Genomic DNA, 24,222 nt, shown 5'->3' on the forward strand with positions numbered 1-24,222 from the left:
TGGTCGCTGTGTTTACACACCGTCTCATAGCGGTAGCATGTAGCTAACCCGTTAGCATGTAGCTACATGCTAACGGGTTAGCTCTGTATCTCCCATCTGCTTTCAGCTGTCTGCTCTCCTCTGGGATGATTCTGTCGGTCATTTCTCACAGATGGATCTGTAAAGACAGACGTAAAACAGAGTGTATGTTTACGGTTTACAGAGTTGATGCATGAGGTAAACACTGAGTTAACTAACAGAGCTATAAATAGTATTATTTACCTGAGAGAAACCATCAGGAAAACCTGGAATCTGGACCGCAGATGTTCATCATGTGTCGCCGATTTCTGATCAGATTCCTCCGGTAACGTGCGCTGGGTGAAGTTTCTGGTTTATAAACTTTAAAGTGGTTTATAAGCTCTATTCTAGCTGCCTCTCTCTCCAGAGCTTCTCCGGGAGGGAGGGGGAGATAGTGACCTGTGTTGTTGAGGAAGTTTGATTGACAGAAAACGCTGACCAATCAGAGCAGAGTGGGAGGAGACAGGCTGTGAATCAGTGGTTTTCAGACAGAGGCTGAATTAGGCTCTGAGGCAGGCAGACTCAGGCTGCAGTATGAGAAGAATAAAGGGTTTTTTGAACATTGCAGCATGTAAACATGTTCTAGTGCAACATTAAAATACATCTATGAACCTGGAAATGAGCATAATATGTGACCTTTAAAGACCGTTGCTACGGATGCTCTGATCACAGACTCTGGCGGACCACATCCGATCATGTCAATGTGCAGAAAGATGTCCGGTGAATTTAACAATGTCAGCTGTGGCAAAAAATAGCCTTTAAGAGGTTTCCGTTCCTCCATCAGAAAACACCGTGGAGTATCTAGTTCAACTAGAAGGACATGTACAGATGAATGAGGACAGAAACGTCAACGTTAATATTCCCAGCGACGTCCCATTCACCTCGTCTCACTTCACCATAACGGGTCAGCTAATCTTAAACTAGAGTTACGTTGCTATGGACTCAGTTCTAACCATTCCTACGGACTCAGTTCTAATCGTTGCTCCAGACTCAGTTCCAACCGTTGCTACGGACTCAGTTCCAACCGTTGCTATAGACTCAGTTCCAACCGTTGCTACGAACTCAGTTCTAACCGTTGCTACGGACTCTGTTCCAACCGTTGCTAAGGACTCAGTTCTAACCGTTGCTACGGACTCAGTTCTAACCGTTGCTACGGACTCAGGTCTAACCGTTGCTACGGACTCAGTTCTAATCGTTGCTCCAGACTCAGTTTCAACCATTGCTATAGACTCAATTCCAAACGTTGCTACGAACTCAGTTCTAACCGTTGCTACGGACTCAGTTCCAACCGTTGCTACGGACTCAGTTCCAACCGTTGCTATAGACTCAGTTCTAACCGTTGCTACGGACTCAGTGGCGGTCGTCCACAGGTGTTTTATATTTTTGGAGGATCAGTCTCCATGCAATTGTTCCGACTCATGCACCTCGCCATCTGCCCTTCACCTTCTCAGTAGATTCAGCCCATCCTTCCATCTCTCTTTACTTCATTCCATCCCACCTCGCTCGTCCCATCAGGACTGAACTCATATCAGAGAGCTGAAATCACATCAGGACTGAACTCACATCAGGACTGAACTCACATCAGAGAGCTGAACTCACATCAGGACTGAACTTACATCAGAGAGCTGAACTCACATCAGGACTGAACTCACATCAGAGAGCTGAACTCACATCAGAGAGCTGAACTCACATCAGAGAGCTGAACTCACATCAGAGAGAGCTGAACTCACATCAGAGAGCTGAACTCACATCAGAGAGCTGAACTCACATCGGACTGAATTCACTCAGTGAGTTGAATTCACATCAGAGAGAGCTGAACTCACATCAGGACTGAACTCACATCAGAGAGAGCTGAACTCACATCAGAGAGCTGAACTCACATCGGACTGAATTCACTCAGTGAGTTGAACTCACATCAGAGAGAGCTGAACTCACATCAGGACTGAACTCACATCAGAGAGAGCTGAACTCACATCAGAGAGAGCTGAACTCACATCAGAGAGAGCTGAACTCACATCAGGACTGAACTCACATCAGAGAGCTGAACTCACATCAGGACTGAACTCACATCAGAGAGCTGAACTCACATCAGGACTGAACTTACATCAGAGAGCTGAACTCACATCAGGACTGAACTCACATCAGAGAGCTGAACTCACATCAGAGAGCTGAACTCACATCAGAGAGCTGAACTCACATCAGAGAGAGCTGAACTCACATCAGAGAGCTGAACTCACATCAGAGAGCTGAACTCACATCGGACTGAATTCACTCAGTGAGTTGAATTCACATCAGAGAGAGCTGAACTCACATCAGGACTGAACTCACATCAGAGAGAGCTGAACTCACATCAGAGAGCTGAACTCACATCGGACTGAATTCACTCAGTGAGTTGAACTCACATCAGAGAGAGCTGAACTCACATCAGGACTGAACTCACATCAGAGAGAGCTGAACTCACATCAGAGAGAGCTGAACTCACATCAGAGAGAGCTGAACTCACATCAGAGAGCTGAACTCACATCAGTGAGCTGAACTCACATCGGACTGAATTCACTCAGTGAGTTGAACTCACATCAGAGAGAGCTGAACTCACATCGGACTGAATTCACTCAGTGAGTTGAACTCACATCAGAGAGAGCTGGACTCACATCAGGACTGAACTCAGTCAGTGAGCCAGAAGACCAATGTGGAGGATTTGATCTCCTTAGGATGATTGATGGGTTTTATCACCAGTTTGTGTAGAAACACGGCTTCATGCTGACACATGAGGAACACGACCAACAGACCTACGAGAGGCAGCAGCTGGCCGTGAATACTCTATATACACTATATACCTCCTGTATATATTTATATACTGAATACTCCTCCTTACTGTATATATTGAATACTCCTCCTTTCTGTATATATACTGAATACTCCTACCTCCTGCATATATACTGAATACTCCTCCTTACTGTATATATACTGAATACTCCTACCTCCTGCATATATACTGAATACTCCTCCTTACTGTATATATTGAATACTCCTCCTTTCTGTATATATACTGAATACTCCTCCTTTCTGTATATATACTGAATACTCCTGCTTACTGTATATATACACTGAATACTCCTCCTTACTGTATATATACTGAATACTCCTACCTCCTGCATATATACTGAATACTCCTCCTTACTGTATATATACTGAATACTCCTGCTTACTGTATATATACTGAATACTCCTACCTCCTGCATATATACTGAATACTCCTACCTCCTGCATATATACTGAATACTCCTCCTTTCTGTATATATACTGAATACTCCTGCTTACTGTATATATACTGAATACTCCTCCTTACTGTATATATACTGAATACTTCTGCCTCCTGCATATATACTGAATACTCCTCCTTACTGTATATATACTGAATACTCCTACCTCCGGCATATATACTGAATACTCCTCCTTACTGTATATATGCTAAATACTCCTACCTCCGGCATATATACTGAATACTCCGCCTTACTGTATATATATTGAATACTCCTACCTCCTGTATATAAACTGAATACTCCTCCTTACTGAATATATACTGCGTACTCTATATACACTATACACCTCCTGTATATATATACTCAATACTCCTCCTTACTGTATATATACTGAATACTCCTACCTCCTGCATATATACTGAATACTCCTCCTTACTGTATATATACTGAATACTCTACCTCCTCTATACTGAATACTCCTCCTTACTGTATATATACTGAATACTCCTACCTCCTGTAGACTCTAGAGATATAAATAAAGTTTTAGAGCTATAGAGTTATAGAGTTATAGATATAGAGTTATAGAGTTATAATTATAGAGTTATATAGTTATAGAGTTATAGAGTTATAGATATAGAGTTGTAGAGTTATAGATATAGAGTAATAGAGTAATATTTATAGAGTTATAGTTATAGATATATAGTTATAGAGTTATAGATATACATTAGAGTTATAAAGTTATAGATATAGAGTTATAGAGTTATAGATATAGTTATAGTTATATTTATAGTTATAGATAGTGTTATATATAGAGTTATAGATGTATTGTTGTATAGCTATAAATATAGAGTTATAGAGTTATAGTTATATAGTTATAGAAATAGAGTTATAGAGTTATAGTTATATAGTTATAAATATAGTTATAGTTATAGAGTTGTAGAGTTATAGATATAAAGTTATAGAGTTATAGTTATATAGTTATATATAGAGAGTTATAGAGCTATAGTTTTATATTTATAGATATAGAGTTATAGTTATAGAGTTGTAGAGTAATAAAAAGTTATAGTTATAGTTATAGAGTTATAGATATAAAGTTATAGAGTTATAATTATATAGTTATAGAGTTATAGAGTTATAGTTATAGAGTTATAGATATAGAGTTATAGTTATATATATATAGTTATAGAGTTATAGAGTTATAGATATATAGTTATAGAGTTATAGTTATAGAGTTATAGATATAGAGTTATAGATATAGACGTATAGAGTTATAGATAGAGAGTTGTAGAGTTATAGATATAGAGTTATAGAGTTATAGTTATAGAGTTATAGATATATAGTTATAGAGTTATAGTTATAGAGTTATAGTTATATAGTTATATAGTTATAGAGTTATAGTTATAGAGTTATAGATATAGAGTTATAGAGTTATAGAGTTATAGATATAGAGTTATAGAGTTATAGTTATAGAGTTATAGATATATAGTTATAGAGTTATAGTTATAGAGTTATAGATATAGAGTTATAGAGTTATAGATATAGACGTATAGAGTTATAGATAGAGAGTTATAGATATAGAGTTGTAGAGTTATATAAAACATATAGAGTTATAGTTATACATATATAGTTATAGAGTTATAGAGTTATAGTTCTAAAGTTATAGTTCTAAAGTTATAGATATAGAGTTGTAAAGTTATAGATAAAGAGTTATGGAGTTATAGTGACTAAGGCTACATGTGGACGTCCTTCCTGCCTTCTTCTTCTCTACACTTCTGTCTGTATCTTGAGGATTTGTATCATCTTCTTCCTCATCCTCTGTCTGTCTCATGTCCCATGTGTTCTACTGTTTCCTGTCCTTCCTCATCCTCTCTGTCTCTCTCATGTCCTCTTTGTTCTACTGTTTCCCGTCCTTCCTCATCCTCTCTGTCTCTCTCATGTCCCCTTTGTTCTACTGTTTCCTGTCCTTCCTCATCCTCTCTGTCTCTGTCATGTCCCCTCTGTTCTACTGTTTCCTGTCCTTCCTCATCCTCTCTGTCTGTCTCATGTCCATGTCCCCTCTCTCCCACTGTCTCCTGCAGCTCACAGAGAGACCTCAGAAGGCTGTCGTAGCTGTCTGGAGTGTTCACGTGACAACGGCTGCATGCGTTGCCCCGAGCGACTCTTCCTGTTCCTGCAGAGGGAGGGGATGTCTCACCATGGAACGTGTCTCCACGCCTGTCCCGCTGGACACTACGGACAGAGAGGAAAGGACATCAACCGCTGCATGAGTACGTCTTTACAACATCTCTGAGACTAAACAGACACCTGCCGGTCTTCTCTCTGTTCTGGTTGACGGATACGGAACGGATATGTCACGTTACTCAGACTACCACAATAAAAGCGGTAACTTCCTTCCACCTCCACATAGACTCAAATGAAGCAAATATTTTGGTTCTGGCATTAAAACATTTATTTCGAAATCATTATTTCATGTCATGGTTCATTTGATAGGGACCATTACAATGTACATATACAACTAAAAAACGGCTATCTGATGCAAGTATCATAGTGCTTATAGCAGATGCTAATTTGCAACACCTGTCCCTAGAAGGGCTTTTTGCGAAAATAAGAGATTAAAACAGGAATGAATACAGGAAAAATAAATAAATACAATAAAGCACACATTTAAAAACATTACATTTAAAAACTAGACATGAGTACAGGTTTGTCGCTGAATTAAACAGGATTTGGTTGCTCTCTCAAAAGTGGTAAAGTTTGCAGCAAATTTTAAGTGATCAAGTAGCGCATTCTAAGACTTCGCTCCTTTCACAGAAAAATCTGTCTGAGCAGAAAATGTTTTCCAGAATTGAACTTTACAATTACCACCTGAAGCTGCTCCATTGGATCTGCTAAAATAAAATCACGATACATATTGTAGGTGAATGGATTTTTTTCCACCCCTAGAAAATATATGAGCCAGAAAAAACAGTGAAGGACTGAAGTTGTTACCTGAGAGGACATTGCTGTTGTCTCATTCACTAACAAACGTATTTGACTCAAGAGATGCAGCTGCAAACTAACTCATCATTACTGTCACTCTTCTACGACGTATCAGGGCCACATTGAGGGAAAAAAAATCGGAGATTTCGAGAATGAAGTGATAATATTACAAGAAAAAAAGTTGTAATTTAATGAGAATAAGGTCTTACTATTTCGAGAAAAAAAAAGTCTGAATATTACGAGAATAAATTCATAACTTTACGAGAATAAAAGTCAGAATATTATGAGAATAAAATCATAACTTTACGAGAAAAAAAGTAATTTCCTCCTCCACAAAAGAGTCAGTTCCTCCATCAGGTCAGTGTTGCTCTTTCTTCAGAATAAATTCAGTTTCTTTCACAATCTCTTCCAGGTCCTCATACTGATGATGATGTGGTGCTGATGAGCCAAAAGATGAATTAATTGGTTATTTGTGAAACCTAAACTAAAGTATAACTTCACAAGAAGCTCCACGTTTCTCATTTTCACTCAGGGTGCTCTATTTCCCCTCTAAAATAATACAGATAATTACTACTTTATAATATTATGACTTTATTCTCATAATATTACGACTTTTTTTCTCGTAAACTTCTGACTTTATTCTCGTAAACTTAAGACTTTATTCTCATACTATTATGACTTTTTTTTCCGTAAACTTATGACTTTATTCTAATAATATTACAACTTTTTTTCTCGTAAACCTATGACTTTATTCTCGAAATCTCAGATTTATTTTTTTTCCTCACTGTGGCCCTGATGATGATGAAGATGTGCGGTGCTTCTTTGTGTCCTGTCCTGCTGGGTGAGAAGGCTGACGATGATGCGTGGTTTTTCTTTGTGTCTATCCTGCTGGGTGAGGAGGCTGATGATGATGCGTAGTGCTTCTTTGTGTCTGTCCTGCTGGGTGAGGAGGCTGATGATGATGTGTGGTGCTTCTTTGTCTCCTGCTGGGTGAGGAAGCTGGTGATAATGTATGGTGCTTCTTTTTGTCTGTCCTGCTGGGTGAGGAGGCTGATGATGATGTGTGGTGCTTCTTTGTGTCTGTCCTGCTGGGTGAGGCGGCTGGTGATGATGTGCGGTGCTTGTTTGTGTCCTACTGGGTGAGGAGGCTGATGATGATATGTGGTGCTTCTTTGTGTCTTGTCCTGTCCTGCTGGGTGAGGAGGCTGATGATGATGTGTGGTGCTTTTTTGTGTCCTGTCCTGCTGGGTGAGGATGCTGATGATGATGTGTGGTGCTTTTTTGTGTCCTGTCCTGCTGGGTGAGGAACCGGTGATGATGTGTGGTGCTTCTTTGTGTCCTGCTGGGTGAGGAGGCTGGTGATGATGTGTGGTGCTTCTTTGTGTCCTGCTGGGTGAGGAGGCCGGTGATGATGTGTGGTGCTCTCTCTCCTCTCAGAGTGTCGCTCTCTGGACTGTGAGCACTGTTTCAGCCGGGACTTCTGCACCAAGTGTAAGCCCGGCTTCCAGCTGTACAAAGGCAAGTGTCTGACCCGCTGCCCAGCAGGAACCTTCGCCCACCAGACAGACTGCCTCGGTGAGTCAACACCTAAATCCAGCACAAGTAATCTGAGCCTCCTCACAGAGCAACACAGGGATACATCTGGTCATATTCTGGAAGAATAGTGAGTGTATCACAGCCTGATATCTCTTCTACCGTTAAAACACATCACTGAGCCTCACAGTTGTTCCTTCATCACCATCAACACACACACATGAGGATAATGTACAGCAAGCGGGCCATTGTTGTGAAATAAAACCCAACCCTAAAGGGGTTTATTTCACAACAATGACCTGCCAGCTGTACATTGTCCCGCTTATTACACGGCTACTTACTGAAGAAATCAATACTGCAGCATGTAGACACCTTCTCCAGGTTTCTGATCACTGTCTGTCACTGTGTGCAGATGCATCCTAAACATGGTGGTAGTTAGCAAAACCAAAACTGATGATGATGATGATAGATGATGTAATGGTGCTGAAAGACAGATGAAGAGGTAAAGTCCCGACATTTACAGTGGACCCTATGGGACCTTATTTCAGAAAAAAATCAACGGAAAAACACAAATATTTTTGTTGATCCTGTGTGAAGTGCTCCATGAATCACAGAGATGATGTTGAACATTTAAAAGATAATTTATCAAGTCCAGAAAGTCTCAGTTTGTAGTAAAACTGTTGAAGTATCAGACTGTGAAAATACGTCATTAGAAAGACGACACAGCAAACAGTGTGGTAGTGACGTCTCTCTCTCTGAAGCTATCATGTCTGTGTGTTTCCTACTAGGATGAACTCACACCAGAAACACGTCTGACACTTCTTTCTTTTCCTGACTGATAAAAAGACCAGAAGTCATTGATACATCACATCAGGAGTCATTGATAAAACACATCAGGAGTCACTGATACATCACATCAGGAGTCACTGATAGAACACATCAGGAGTCACTGATAGAACACATCAGGAGTCACTGATAGAACACATCAGCTCAGATAACGGTTCATCTGGGACTGGAACATGGCTGAGTTAGCTAGTTTGTGGTCGTGACGTGGAACATAGCTGAGTTAGCTAGCTAGCTAGTGTTGGTGACATTTAACAAAGCTGAGTTAGCCAGCTTTGTAGTGTTGGTGACCTGGACCATAGCTAAGTTAGCTTTAGTTATGGATTTAAATATGTCCCGATTGCCAATTAAATTATATCTAAGACAGAAATTATCATATGACATGTTACAGCCACTACTATCAACTAAGTGAGTCGCCGACTAAATTACTTTATCCATCCAGTCCTTGTTAAACAAAGATTTGTTTTTAACCACAACATATCTATTATTCCATATTGGTGTATTGTGTGGGGTGAAATTGTGATTGTATAAGCAATATTTGAATTTTTTATTAAGATAGAGAGCATTTCCGTAGCTATTATAAAGAGAAACGGAAAAATAGGACAGCACTGTTCAACACCACGTTTGATTGGAAATTGGGGTATTTAACAGTCAATTTTCCTGGTAAAGAAATTGAACTATCTGTATTTTCAGAAAGGGATTCTATAATGCTTCTATAATGCTTTGAAATTTGACTCCAAAACCTAATAACTTCAGACAATGGAAAATAAACGGTTGCTCAATTGAATCGAAAGTCTTATAAAAGTCAAGAAACAAAATAAAACCATCATCTTCTATTAAATTGCTATAATCTAAAAGATCAAGGACTAAGCGAATATTGTTGTGAATGGATCTGCCCTTCATAAAACCAGATTGGGAGTCACTTATAATTTTATGCAGGTTCTCTTTAATCTATTAGCATAAATATGTGTTATAATTTTTTAGTCGGTGTTCAATAAAGTGATTGGTCTCAGATTGTCTACTATTTTTGGGTCCTTTGGAATTAAAGTTATTACACCTTGTTTCATGGTGGAAGGGAATGTCAGATTATCAGTTGCTTCTTTTAACATCAGGGAGAATGGATCTTTTAATAAATCCCCCAAATGTCTATAGAAGTTGGCAGTAAGACCATCACTACCTGGAGATTTATCTAAAGATACATTTTTTACTACTTTTTCCAGCTCATCAGGAGTAATATCAGCATCACACCACTCTGCAAATTTAGCGTCTATATGGGGAATAAGATCTTTGATATGGTTGAAGAAGGATTCAGTATCATCAATAGAAAAGGCTGAGGAGTATAAAATGACTATAAAAAGAGACTATTTCCTTGGCATCATGGATTTGTATTAACCTGGTCATGAATCAATAAGGCTTTGATTGAGTTTCTCTCCTGCCTTCTTTTTTCTAGTCGACAGAAATATGATGAGCTTCTTTCCCATTCCTCTATCCATTTTGCCCTGGATCTTATGTATTCAGCTTTTCGAAGATATATTTCATCAAGTTTAGTTTGCTGAATTTGTAATTTCTCTTTATCACTGTCAGAAGGTGATGTCTTATTGCAACAAGTGTTTATTTCATTAATGATATTAACTTCTGATAATTTGTTATTTCTGTTGAGCAATTTCCCAAAATGAATAGAATATTCCCTAATTTTAAATAAAAAAAAATTCCCATTTAGAAATATAGGATATCACAGATTCATCAGATATCACATTAGAGATTGTGGTTTTAATACCGTCACAGAAGGCTTAGGATTTTAGTAAATTAGAATTACATTTCCAGTACCCTTTTCTCCTGTGACAAACTCCAGGGGTTTAAAAATCAATTTAATAACAGAGTGAGCAGTCAGCGACAAAGTTTATCACAGAGGAGGAAACTAATCAGAAATCTATTCTTGACTTGGCTGAATTATTTGGTTTAAACCAAGAATATTGCTTGGTGTTCGGATCTTTAAGGCGCCAAGGATCTAGCAAATTGTGAGTGCTACAGAAATCCGATAGGATAGGATTATAAAGGTTGCGTTGTGATTTGGGAGGATGTCTGTCAATGCATTCATCATAGACCATGTTAAAATCTCCTCCCATAATCACAAATGCAGTTGCATAGATAAGTTTAAGGCTTTCAATGGCATCGGAAACCTCTGATATCAACTGTCTGTTTTGCATTAGGTTATGAAATCCATAAACATTAACCAGAATACTATATTTCTCATCAATGACCAGGACGCAGATTATCCAGTGACCATTGTTGCTAATTCTAGATGTTACCAGTTTAGCAGGTGAGTTACAGAATAGAAAAGCCGACCCTGCTGATCTAGTGGAACCATGATCAAAAATCATTTTGTCTCCCCATTGGTTTACCCAGAATTTTTCATCCTCTGGTTTTGAGTGTGTTTCTTGCAACAAAACTAAGTTAGTAAGTTAGTAAGTTAGTAAGTTAGTAAATTTGTGTTATCTCTCAAGCCCTTAGCATTAAGTGAAATACAAGAAAAAACAACACTCATTATGAACACAAATTAGCAACTGCTAATACACAGTAATGAGACCAAACTAACTGTGATTAAAGAGAAGTGAAAAAAGAAGCCAAAAGAAAGGCAATGTCCCTGAAATATCAAATATTGTAACTGAACTACCCAACCTGCTTATTACAAACAAAGGGCCCTTTTAGTGCTTATTCATATCGACCATCTACTGTATACCTTGTGTGTCCCTCCTAAGTGATTCTCTGTCTATTGATGTATCCAGGACCACCTCTGTAGTAAGCCCGTTTTCCAGCTTCTCTAGCCTGGTGAATCTTTGGCCACAGCTTTGCTCGCGTCTCCCTGTCAGCCACGCAGAGGTCTTCGATGAAGCCGATCCCCAGTTCTTTGCAGACCGGCGAATCCTTGGTCATCTTCCACAGCGCGTCTCGGTGTGTTCTCTGAGTGAACTGGACGATGACATGCCTCGTCTTGTTTTCCTCACGTCTGCCGAGTCGGTGAACTGAGTCCACAATGTTGTAGATGTTCGGGGACCATGGCGGGGACATTTTCACCAGCAAGTTAGCAACCACGTCACGTGTATTTTCACCTTCTCTTTCTTTTATCCCCCAGATCCTGAGATTCCACCGGCGCTTGTACCGCTCAAGTTCCAGGACTCGGTCCATAAGCTCAGCGTTATTCTTCTTCATTGCCGCCACTTCACGAACCGTAGTTTGTAGCTAAGTTTTGTAATCTTTGATTTCTGCCGCGTTAAACTCGACAGCTTTAGCTATGCTTGTTAGCATGACGGTGTTCTGCTGTAGCTGAGCACCGAGTGTGTCCATCTTGTCAGTTAGCTGTTTTATTGCTTCCAAGACCGCATTTAATCCTTCTTTACCTTCTTCTGTCGCCGCGTCCTTCCTTTTAGTCGCCGGCGGGTTTTTTAATCGGTGAGAATGGGTCTTTTCTTTTGGAGTTCTCGGTGGAAACTTCCATCTTAGTAGCATAATCATGGCAGTCAGTTGCTGCGATGCCTCGGGTTGCCTGCTGGTTCTTTTTTGACATCATGGTGCGAAAAATACTGGAGGGTCTATAAGCAGTTCAAAAGGACAAAACATGAGAGTTGGATAGTACAGTCTTTGTAAAATAGCTAGTGTTAGTGATGTGGAACATAGCTAAGTTAGCTAGCTAACTAGTGTTGGTGACGTGGTACATAGCTGAGCTAGCTAGCTAACTAGTGTTAGTGACGTCGAACATATCTGAGTTAGCTAGCTAGCTAGTGTTGTTGACATGGAACATAGCTTAGTTAGCTAGTTTGTGGTCGTGACATGGAACATTGCTGAGTTAACTAGCTAGCTAGTGTTGGTGACGTGGACCATAGCTTAGTTAGCTTGTGTTGGTGACTGGAACATAGCTATGTTAGCTAGCTAGCTAGTGTTGGTGATGTGGAAATTAGCTGCGTTAGCTAGCTAAGTAGTGTTAGTGACATGGAACACAGCTAAGTTAGCTAGCTAGCTAGTGTTTATGACATGGAACATATCTAAGTTAACTATCTAGCTAGTGTGACATTAAACATAGCTGAGTTAGCCAGCTAGCTAGTGTTGGTGACCTGGAGTGTGTTCCAATCCACGTACTTCCTGAAGTACACTTCAATTTAGTGCACTATGTGCACTCTGTACTTGAGTAGTGCGTGTATTTCATTTCAGCGGGGTAGGATCGTCTCAAATCGAATACTCTGCGGCACACTGACCGGAAATGACGATCGCAACATTTCACCGCGGCTCGCTACCCGCCAAAATATCTGCCTGCTTTGTTGAAGAAAAAAATTAAAGCAGAGTGGAAATTACGTTTCCAACGTCATCGCCATCGTCTACGATGTGTATTGTATTGTTTTATTCTGTTATCTACGTATGTTTGAATAGTGGTCGTGGCTCCGCCCCTTCCGCTACGTAGCCAAGATGGAGACAGTTGAGTGTGGAAAGTGTCCAGCGTTCCACACTCAATGATTTGACCGTTTTGAGTACAACATCCGGGTACTTTGAGTGCACTGCATTTTGCCATACTTCCCAGTGTAAACGCACTTATGCACTCAAAATAGTAAGTGTAAGTACAGAAGTACGCGGATTGGAACACACTCCTGGACCATAGCTAAGTTAGCTAGCTAGCTAGTGTTGGTGACATTTAACATAGCTGAGTTAGCCAGCTAGCTAGTGTTGGTGACGTGGAAATTAGCTAAGTTAGCTAGCTAGCTAGTGTTGGTGACGTGGAACATGGCTAAGTTAGCTAACTAGCTAGTGTTGCTGAAGTGGAACATAGCTAAGTTAGCTAGCTAGTGTTAGTGATGTGGAAGATAGCTAAGTTAGCTAGCTAGTGTTAGTGATGTGGAACATAGCTAAGTTAGCTAGCTAGCTAGTGTTGGTGACATGGAACATAGTTGAGTTAGCTAGCCAGCTAGTGTTGGTAATGTGGAACAAAGCTTAGTTAGCTAGCTAGGTAGCGTTGGTGATGACGAGAGATGTAGTTCCCTGAGCGGTTTCACACTAAATTAAATGATACTACAACAAACTGAGACTTTCTGGACTTGATAAATTATCTTTTACATGTTCAAACATCATCTATGTGATTCATGGATCAATACAAACAGGATCAAATCAATATTTGTCTCTCTCCGTTGACTACTGTTCATATTTTTTCTGAAATAAGGTCCCATGGTGGTCACAAGAAGGGGCGGGACTTCACCTTTCTATTCCATTACTGCTGATCAGACGTAGAAGCTACAGCAGAGACTGAGATTGCGTTTGAAAAGTCAAATAATTACATCCTAACGTCTTTTTCTAACCACTTTTCCTTGAACTCGATGGAAATTGTGATGAGGTCAAGGAAAGGTGAGAAGGAAAAATTCAGAAGGACTCAGGGAAAAGACAACCGCTGTGATCAGGGAATCCGACTGACACTATAAGCTCCGTAAATATGATGCAACGGCGGTAGATGTTAGTGACGTCAGTCTGCCGTGGTGAAACTACAATGTTCTGAAGATGGACTGCAAAAGATGCCACTTCCCCCCCGTGCGTTTTAAATAGGTCTTTCAGTGATGGACTGCTTCACCCGCGGTGTGTTAAAGAGAGATACCACAGGTCCTCCTGCTGCTGGAACACTTTACATCAACAGATAATAAAGGATCATCTGACCTAACGTGGACAACTGGTGAAAAATATCACTTCATTACCGAGGTTGGAACTGAAATAAACAAAGAACTATATGATAAATATTGAGTTAATAGTTGGAGTTATGGAGAAGGTGTAGGAATAATATACCTCTTCAAACTTCTTTTGGGACATATAATATTTATTTATGTTGATTATTTGTTAATTGATTGTTTACCGTTCATTTTATTAGTTATTCTTGTTTTGTTTTTTACTGAGGTATTTGTTACATGTTCCAAATAAATAATTAGTTAAAAATAAACTGAAACGAAATGGATGTCTCTGTCCACTCATATTAAACATGAATCCAAATTAGTAATAATATGCAAGATCAGCATATCGTTTGTTATCAGGAATGGCCGAATGGTGCGTCGCTTTAAATGCTGCGGCGCAAGGAGTTGTGGGATGTTATTCTCTCCTTTCCTTTGGTAAAGGATGCTCCAGTGTATCCTCTGCTAAAGGAGATAATACAGGAAGCATTGAAGCTCCTTTCCTCAGCATTTAGAACATTCTAACAGCTCTCGTCAAGGCTGCTACTGAGGTACTGAGAGGGTCATTTCATTCCGTTAGGAACCTTCCTGAGAGAAAAGGACTATTTGACTGCAGCCTCACTGTCACAGTTCAACCCCTTTGTGACCTTTAGTGACCTGCCTCGCATTCTAGATGCTGTTGTTACCGTCTGTGATGAAGTGGGTGAAGTATAAGCGTTAGCCAGCTATGAACTGCAGTGCATGCATCAGTGAAGCTGATCTGAGAGCTGTAATGAACAGCACACTCTCTGGCTCTATAGTCTCATGTGTGGATCACTTTGTGGTTTCTGTTATCTCCCATCGAGCTGATTTCAGTCTCAAATGCGACTGTTGATAAATTGCACCTGTTTTAGTAAACGACACATTGTGTCAGTGAAGACCGTGAAACAAGAAAATAAATCTTGAACTAATTTTTAAAGACTTCCACATGGATCAAATGATTGTTGTCAGAGAAGTGACATTATTGACGTTAACTAAGTTCTTATCACATTAAACTCTGCTGACAGCTGCATGACTTATCTACGCTACGCGCTCTGTCTCTAGGACATTCACTCTTGAGATATTTAAGAGAACTAATTCCTCTCTTCGTCTGGTTCTGTGGACACGCATTTCTTTCTCTTCAATTTTTCTCTTTTTCTAATATGGAGCCAAACGTTCAATGCAACACACAATTCCCATTAAAAGTCTCCAGAGTTTATCTTCATATCTGGTTGTGCATCATCAGTAAGTGAGATCTATGGTTGAACTCGCTCATTGTCGGCGCTGCCTCTGCCATCCACCTGCACATCTGCACATCTGCAGCTACTGTTGCTTGCTGGCATCGTGACCACATCTGGTTCTCATGGCCATGTTAAGGTTTCATGTCTGACTGTTGGTACACACCTCAAGCAACTCCACTAAAGACTCAATGGAAATTTATCCATGTTATACCCAAATCTGACAATGATGATGATGATTACAAAGAAACATTGACCCGTCTTGGCCGAGGCTGCTGCTTTTTCCGGTGTGGACCTCGTGGAAAAAGCTGACATCACTCAATAGCAGCCGACCAGTGTGTTAGTGATTCAGCTGGCATCTGTCGGTCTGAGATGATAGCAGTTTGGCTGCCAGCGTTCTGGAGAAAACATTAGTCTTTATAGAAGTTATTGATTTATCTTAATCATCTCAATGTATGTGTGGAGGAGCACATTCAGCACACACTCCTTTTCGTAACTACAGTTTCCCTCATTCACTTTGGCTCGATTCTTCAATGAGAAGTGTTTCAAGTTCAAATCTCTGAACAATTAGTTTGTTGTTCACAACAGATTTGATTTTCTCATTCAAACAAACTGAGTTTTGGCACACGTGTACAACAACCATCAGCTCATGTCTGCTGATCCAAACTGATGAGTTGATTCTCAGTGAAACTGTCGTCTTCTTCACAACTTCCTTCATCATTTGAGCCGCCACATTCAAAATGATCAAATCATTAATCCAAATTTTTCAGACATACATGTATATTCCATAAATATGTATGACGAGGAGGTGCAGTTAGTTGTTTTTTAACTGAACTACTGCAGTTTTGTTCATTGTTGCAGGTTGCTGTTGTTGTTGTTTTCTCATAGATCTTATTTTGTGGCCTAATTTCTTAATTTCTCTAAAAGTTTACGACTTTACATTAAAGATTAAAATTATATTTTCTGTTTACAGTACAGGTAACACGTTGCTGGTATTGTACAGTAGAAAGTCACAGATTAGTATATGAGAAACACTTCCAGGGTTGATGGTGAAAAAACACCGAAACATTTTGACCAGTACGGCTCACACCATGACAAACCAACTTCTCAATTTGGAGTCGTTGGCCAGTTTACTGACACAGTAACTGGTTTAGAAGCATGAATGAAGTGTTGTGGGTGAGTTACTACCTTTAGCAAACATGATATAGAGTTGTGATGTCCCATCAAACAGTTGTGATAATTACAATGACAGTTTAGAGAAAGTTAAGACTGTTTCAGAAAACGAGCCAAAGCGATCTAGAAAACCTGAAAGGTCCTCTAGCACAAACAGACTGAGCACAAACGCATGTTACCAGTCTGTATTTAGTCAGGCAGGCATGTAAGAGTTAAAAGCACTGACCACTTTCATCTCAAAGTGCCTGAAGAACTTTTTCTTTTCTTTTGATCCATCACATGTGAAACTGGTTGACTACTTGGCTGCTGCTCTGCTCTGTTCCCCAGTATCGTCCTCTCATCACGTGTGCTTTTATAGAGTAGAATTTGTTTTGTGTCTGACCTTGAGACGTCTTAATCCTCTCGTCTCTTAGAGCACTGTCTCCTGGCTTCGCTGGGACAGTGGAGCGACTGGAGCGTATGTCTCCGTGACGGCGTCACCTGCGGCTTCAGATGGGGCAAGCAGACCAGGACCCGGGGGGGCGGGCAGTCTGGGAGAACGCCTGAAGAGAAAGCAACATCGCTTTGCCCATCCCATAGCGAGACGCAGAGGTGCAGGATGAGGAAGAAGTGTCCTACAGGTGAGAAGAGGAGGAAGGAGGGAGATTACAGGTGCCAACAGTAGCTGTCATTATATACTGGAGGATACACATTTAAACACAGACATCTGTGGATTCCCTGCGCTGGTCGGTCTCGTGTTGTGTGCGTGTTTATAACGTGGGAGAGATTGAACCTTATTAAAACATTCCAACATATGCTACTCCTCGTTAATACACATTAAGACTGATGTCAACAGTTTTCCTCTCAGGAGCAGTAGAGGAGTAGAAGGAAGGTAAGCTTCCACACTGGTGGTCATTTCGATGGTTCATGGTTCCTTATTGGGGACATACAGCAGATAACATCCTGCTGTGATGTATTTCACTGTCAATGAACTTACTGACATTTTGTAACTTGAGCAACTGTTTCCAAGTAGGGCTGTCAATCAATAAAAAATTTAATCGTGTTTAATAGCAAATTAATCTCACATGTTTTATCTGTTCAAAATGAACCTTAAAGGGAGATTTGTCAAGTATTTAATACTCTTATCAACATGGGAGTGGACAAATATGCTGCTTTATGCAAATTGATGTATATATTTATTATTGTAAATCAATGAACAACACAAAACAATGACAGATATTGTCCAGAAACCCTCACAGGTACTGCATTTAGCATAAAACAATATGCTCCAATCATAACATGGCAAACTGCAGCCCAACAGGCAACAACAGCTGCCAGTGTGTCAGTGTGCTGACTTGACTATGACTTGACCCAAACTGCATGTGATTATCATAAAGTGGGCATGTCTGTAAAGGGAGACTTGTGGGTACCCATAGAACCCATTACATTCACATATCTGGATGTCAGAGGTCAATGGACCCCTTTGGAAATGGACATGACAGTTTTTCCTCGCCAATATTTAGAGTAAGTTTGGAGCGTTATTTAACCTCCTTTGTGACCAGCTAGTATGACATGGTTGGTACCGATGGATTCATCAGGTTTTATAGTTTACTATGATACCAGTAGTAGTAGTAGTAGTTGTAGTAGTAGTAGTAGTAGTAGTAGTAGTATGACATGGTTGGTACCGATGGATTCATCAGGTTCTATAGTTTACTATGATACCAGTAGTAGTAGTAGTAGTAGTAGTATGACATGGTTGGTACCGATGGATTCATCAGGTTCTATAGTTTACTATGATACCAGTAGTAGTAGTAGTAGTAGTAGTAGTATGACATGGTTGGTACCGATGGATTCATCAGGTTCTATAGTTTACTGTGATACCAGTAGTAGTAGTAGTAGTAGTAGTATGACATGGTTGGTACCGATGGATTCATCAGGTTCTATAGTTTACTATAATACAAGTAGTAGTAGTAGTAGTAGTAGTAGTATGACATGGTTGGTACCGATGGATTCATCAGGTTCTATAGTTTACTATGATACCAGTAGTAGTAGTAGTAGTAGTAGTAGTAGTATGACATGGTTGGTACTGATGGATTCATCAGGTTTTATAGTTTACTAAGATACCAGTAGTAGTATTAGTAGTAGTAGTAGCAGTAGTAGTAGTAGTAGTATGACATGGTTGGTACCGATGGATTCATCAGGTTCTATAGTTTACTATAATACAAGTATTAGTAGTAGTAGTAGTAGTAGTAGTATGACATGGTTGGTACCGATGGATTAATCAGGTTCTATAGTTTACTATGATACCAGTAGTAGTAATAGTAGTAGTAGTTGTAGTACGACATGGTTGGTACCGATGGATTCATCAGGTTCTATAGTTTACTATACTACCAGTAGTAGTAGTAGTAGTAGTAGTAGCAGTAGTAATAGTAGTAGTAGTAGTAGTATGACATGGTTGGTACCGATGGATTCATCAGGTTTTATAGTTTACTATGATACCAGTAGTAGTAGTAGTAGTAGTAGTAGCAGTAGTAGTAGTAGTAGTATGCCATGGTTGGTATGGATGGATTAATCCGGTTTATAGTTTACTATGATACCAGTAGTAGTAGTAGTAGTAGTCCGACATGGTTGGTACCGATGGATTCATCAGGTTTCATTAACACATTATTATCACGTTAACTTTGACTGCCCTAATATATATACATACTGTACATACATACATATTATGTATATTCCCAGACGATATGTCCCTCAGGACTTTGGTGATCCGCCAACTTCCCCTGCAGCGCCACCATGAGGTTAACATTTGTGATTTTGAGTGAAACTATGAAATCGATTGCCATGAAATGAACCTGCATGATCAGTCTCATCAGGTCCAAATGATAATGTGTCCAATACTTTCGTTTATGACCAGATACCTGCAGAACTAACGACATTCCCATCAGCCTCTGCTGGAATTTGTGTTTAGTGCTAAATAACAAATGTTTGCATGCTAACATGCTAAGCTAACATGTGCTAGCCTTTACTGTAGCTCAAAGAACAACTGTGCCTAATGCTGCGTTCCATTTAGCTCGGAAGTCGGAGCTGGGAATGACGTCACCCTGAGGTTACTGTGTTCCCCTGCAACAAGACGGAAAACCAGTGTGGACCAGTTCTAGCCAGCTTAGCCTGTGTTAGCAACACCAGCTGATAACAACGCATCATGCTGGTATTTTGTTCATACAAACATAGGCTACCAGTTTCTTCACTCTAGCTTTAAAACTGAGCCCACTACAACCTAAAAATCACAAGTTGCGTTAAAGAGTTTAATTGCATTAAAACTGATGTGCGTTGAGCCCTATACCAAATATAACCAGGTAGTAGTGTTGCATTGCGTTTTTGTGGCGACCAAAATCTGGAGAAAATACTTGAACCGTCATTGAGACACAGTTTAGGTGTTTGGGGAGATGGTTTAGTAGGAGACAGGGTCGTGGTCGTGCTTGTTCATCCGTTCTGGTCAGTGAACACAAACAGAGTTCACCTGTTTTTGTTGTTGTTGTTGGGAACTTTTGTTTATGGCAAATGAAATGTAAGAGAAACCCGGTAGAAAGCAGAGCTGTGATGACGGCATGCAGTGAAACAAGTGAAAGGCCGAGGGGAGGAAAGCACCCTCAACATGTTTATCTGCATTATTCAAATGGAAATCCCACATGGAGCGATGTTTGTGACACAATGTTATGGAAAAACGTGAGGATAATTTTGAAAAGTAGCGTTACTAACAAGAAGCAGTGAGAGTTTGAGTCAGACCAGTCACACTATCTTCTCATCCCATTAAAGTCAAACAGGAACTGATTGATATTGATGTTTAATTTCATTGTTGGAGTGAGACACATCTAGAGACCCTCACAGACGTGTCTTGTTGGAGCCAAATGCTTTAATTTGTTTAATTATAGTGTTGGAACCCACCAATGTGACTAGTGGCAAGTGACCACATGAACTCAGTAACATGATCCTTGACCCATGGACTCAGCTCAGTAGCCATTGGCTACTGTAGCATTCACACCTACTTGTGAAATTCACCCAGGGCAAAACCAGAGGAATCTCTTTGTTCCTCCTCTTTCCTCTTTCTGCTCTTTCTGCTCTTTCTTCACCCCCTTCTCACCCTTTGGCCCTGCTGAAGGTGAGCTGCTGCTCTCCAGACCAGAAGCAGCTCTGCTCTGATATATGGCCTGTTAGGAAACAGATATAGCAACACAAGGAACTTCTAACAGAAGACGCGAGAGCCTGCCTTTTGACCAACTAACTTCAAGCAACAACCGCAAGGAAGTTAGCACCAAGCCATAAAGCAGCTGGGAAGAAGTATTGGTGCAATCAGCTTCCTCCAATCTGCACAACTTGATTTGAGCACAGCAAAGACGACATCTTTGACTTGGAACCATCCATCCATCCATCTTCAACCGCTTATCCGGGATCGGGTCGCGGGGGCAACAGCTCCAGCAGGGGACCCCAAACTTCCCTTTCCCGGGCCACATTAACCAGCTCTGACTGGGGGATCCCGAGGCGTTCCCAGGCCAGAGTAGAGATATAATCTCTCCACCTAGTCCTGGGTCTTCCCCGTGGTCTCCTCCCAGCTGGTCGTGCCTGGAACACCTCCCAAGGGAGGCGCCCAGGAGGCATCCGTGCTAGATGCCCGAACCACCTCAACTGGCTCCTTTCGACGCAAAGGAGCAAGGACTCTACTCCGAGTTCCTCACGGATGACTGAGCTTCTTACCCTATCTCTAAGGGAGACGCCAGCCACCCTCCTGAGGAAACCCATTTCGGCCGCTTGCACCCGCGACCTCGTTTTTTCGGTCATGACCCAACACTCATGACCATAGGTGAGAGTAGGAACGAAGATTGAACGGTAGATCGAGAGCTTTGCCTTCCGGCTCAGCTCTCTTTTCGTCACAACGGTGCGGTAAAGCGAATGCAATACCGCCCCTGCTGCTCCGATTCTCTGACCAATCTCACGTTCCATCGTCCCCTCACTCGCGAACAAGACCCCGAGATACTTAAACTCCTTCACTTGGGGTAAGGACTCATTCCCTACCCGGAGTAGGCAATCCATCGGTTTCCTGCTGAGAACCATGGCCTCAGATTTAGAGGTGCTGATTCTCATCCCGACTGCGTCACACTCGGCTGCGAACCGATCCAGTGAGTGCTGGAGGTCGCAGACCGATGATGCCAACAGGACCACATCATCTGCAAAAAGCAGCGATGTGATCCTCAGCACACCGAACTGCAAACCCTCCTCCCCCCGACTACGCCTCGATATCCTGTCCATGAATATCACGAACAGGATTGGTGACAAAGCGCAGCCCTGGCGGAGGCCAACCCCCACCGGAAACGAGTCCGACTTACTGCCGAGGATCCGAACACAGCTCTCGCTTTGGGCGTACAGGGATTGGATGGCCCTGAGAAGTGCCCCCCTCACCCCATACTCCCGCAGCACCCCCCACAGTATCTCCCGGGGGACCCGGTCATATGCCTTCTCCAAGTCCACAAAGCACATGTAGACTGGATGGGCATACTCCCAGGCCCCCTCCAGGATCCTTGCGAGAGTGAAGAGCTGGTCCGTTGTTCCACGGCCAGGACAGAATCCGCATTGTTCCTCTTCGATCTGAGGTTCGACTATCGGCCGAACCCTCCTTTTCAGCACCTTGGAGTAGACTTTACCAGGGAGGCTGAGCAGTGTGATACCCCTGTAATTGGCACACACTCTCTGGTCCCCCTTTTTGAAAAGGGGAACCACCACCCCGGTCTGCCACTCCTTAGGCACTGTCACCGACTTCCACGCGGTGTTGAAGAGACGTGTCATCCAAGACAGCCCCTTCCCACCCAGAGCCTTCAGCATTTCTGGACGGATCTCATCAATCCCCGGGGCTTTGCCACTGTGGAGTTGTTTGACTACCTCAGTGACTTCCACCAGGGTAATTGATGATGGTCCCCCATCAGCTTCCAGCTCTGCCTCTACCATAGAGGGCGTATTGGTCGGATTCAGAAGTTCCTCAAAGTGCTCCTTCCACCGCCCGATTACCTCCTCAGTTGAGGTCAACAGTGTCCCATCCTTACTGTACACAGCTTGGATGGTTCCCCGTTTCCCCCTCCTGAGGTGCCGGATGGTTTTCCAGAAGCACTTTGGTGCCGACCGAAAGTCCTTCTCCATGGCTGCTCCGAACTCCTCCCACACCCGCTGCTTTGCCTCCGTCACGGCAGTGGCTGCTGCTCTTCGGGCCCATCGGTACCCTGCAACTGCCTCCGGAGACCTCCGAGATAACATATCCCGGAAGGCCTCCTTCTTCAGTCGGACGGCTCCCCTGACCACCGGTGTCCACCATGGTGTTCGAGGGTTGCCGCCCCTTGAGGCACCTAAGACCTTAAAACCACAGCTCACCGCCGCAGCTTCAGCAATGGAAGCTTTGAACATCGCCCACTCGGGTTCAATGCCCCCAACCTCCACAGGGATGCCAGAAAAGCTCCGCCGGAGGTGTGAGTTGAACATCTCTCGGACAGGGGCCTCCTCCAGACGTTCCCAGTTCACCCTCACTACGCGTTTGGGCTTACCAGGTCTGTCCAGAGTCTTCCCCCACCCTCTGACCCAACTCACCACCAGATGGTGATCAGTTGACAGCTCCGCCCCTCTCTTCACCCGAGTGTCCAAAACATGCGGCCTCAGATCAGACGATACGATTACAAAATCGATCATCGACCTTCGGCCTAGGGTGCTCTGGTACCACGTACACTTATGAGCATCCTTATGTTCGAACATGGTGTTCGTTATGGACAGTCCATGACTAGCACAGAAGTCCAATAACAAACGACCACTCGGGTTTAGATCAGGGAGGCCGTTCCTCCCAATCACGCCACTCCAGGTGTCTCCATCGTTGCCCACGTGCGCGTTGAAGTCTCCCAGGAGAACTATGGAGTCCCCTACTGGAGCCCCATACAGGACTCCATTCAGGGTCTCCAAGAAGGCCGAATACTCCGAACTGCTGTTTGGTGCATACGCACAAACAACAGTCAGAGTTTTCCCCCCCATAACCCGAAGGCGTAGGGAGGCGACCCTCTCGTCCACCGGGGTAAACTCCAACATAGCGGCACTCAGCCGGGGATTTGTGAGTATCCCCACACCCGCCCGGCGCCTCACACCATGGGCAACTCCAGAGAAGAATAGAGTCCAACCCCTATCCAAGAGTACGGTTCCAGAACCGAGGCTGTGCGTAGAGGTAAGCCCTACCAGATCCAACTGATAGCGCTCCACCTCCCGCACAAGCTCCGGCTCCTTCCCCCACAGAGAGGTGACGTTCCACGTCCCCAGAGCCAGCCTTTGCCGCCCGGGTCCAGTCCGTCGAGGTCCCTGGCCTTCACTGCCACCCGTGTGACAGCGCACCCGACCCAAGCGGTTCTTCCCGCAGGTGGTGAGCCC

General features: G+C 42.2%; 1 protein-coding gene and 1 long non-coding RNA gene across 2 annotated transcripts in view; one reads left to right on the forward strand and one right to left on the reverse strand.

The window, feature by feature from the left end:
- Positions 1 to 579: 579 nt before the first annotated feature.
- Positions 580 to 24,222, reverse strand: part of LOC141776032 (uncharacterized) — a 118,745-nt gene continuing 95,102 nt past the window's right edge. The window contains exon 3 of the long non-coding RNA XR_012595714.1: positions 580 to 708. This is a non-coding gene — a long non-coding RNA (uncharacterized LOC141776032). The remainder of the gene's footprint in view (positions 709 to 24,222) is intronic.
- The window catches only part of rspo4 (R-spondin 4), a 66,037-nt gene continuing 46,869 nt past the window's right edge, over positions 5,055 to 24,222 (forward strand). Inside the window, exons 1-4 of the mRNA XM_074650382.1 lie at positions 5,055 to 5,094; positions 5,399 to 5,587; positions 7,737 to 7,874; positions 17,211 to 17,417. Coding sequence (XP_074506483.1) covers positions 5,055 to 5,094; positions 5,399 to 5,587; positions 7,737 to 7,874; positions 17,211 to 17,417 — 574 coding nt within the window. The remainder of the gene's footprint in view (positions 5,095 to 5,398; positions 5,588 to 7,736; positions 7,875 to 17,210; positions 17,418 to 24,222) is intronic.

The sequence above is a fragment of the Sebastes fasciatus genome, chromosome 1 (genome assembly GCF_043250625.1).
Source record: "Sebastes fasciatus isolate fSebFas1 chromosome 1, fSebFas1.pri, whole genome shotgun sequence".
NCBI lineage: Eukaryota > Metazoa > Chordata > Actinopteri > Perciformes > Sebastidae > Sebastes > Sebastes fasciatus.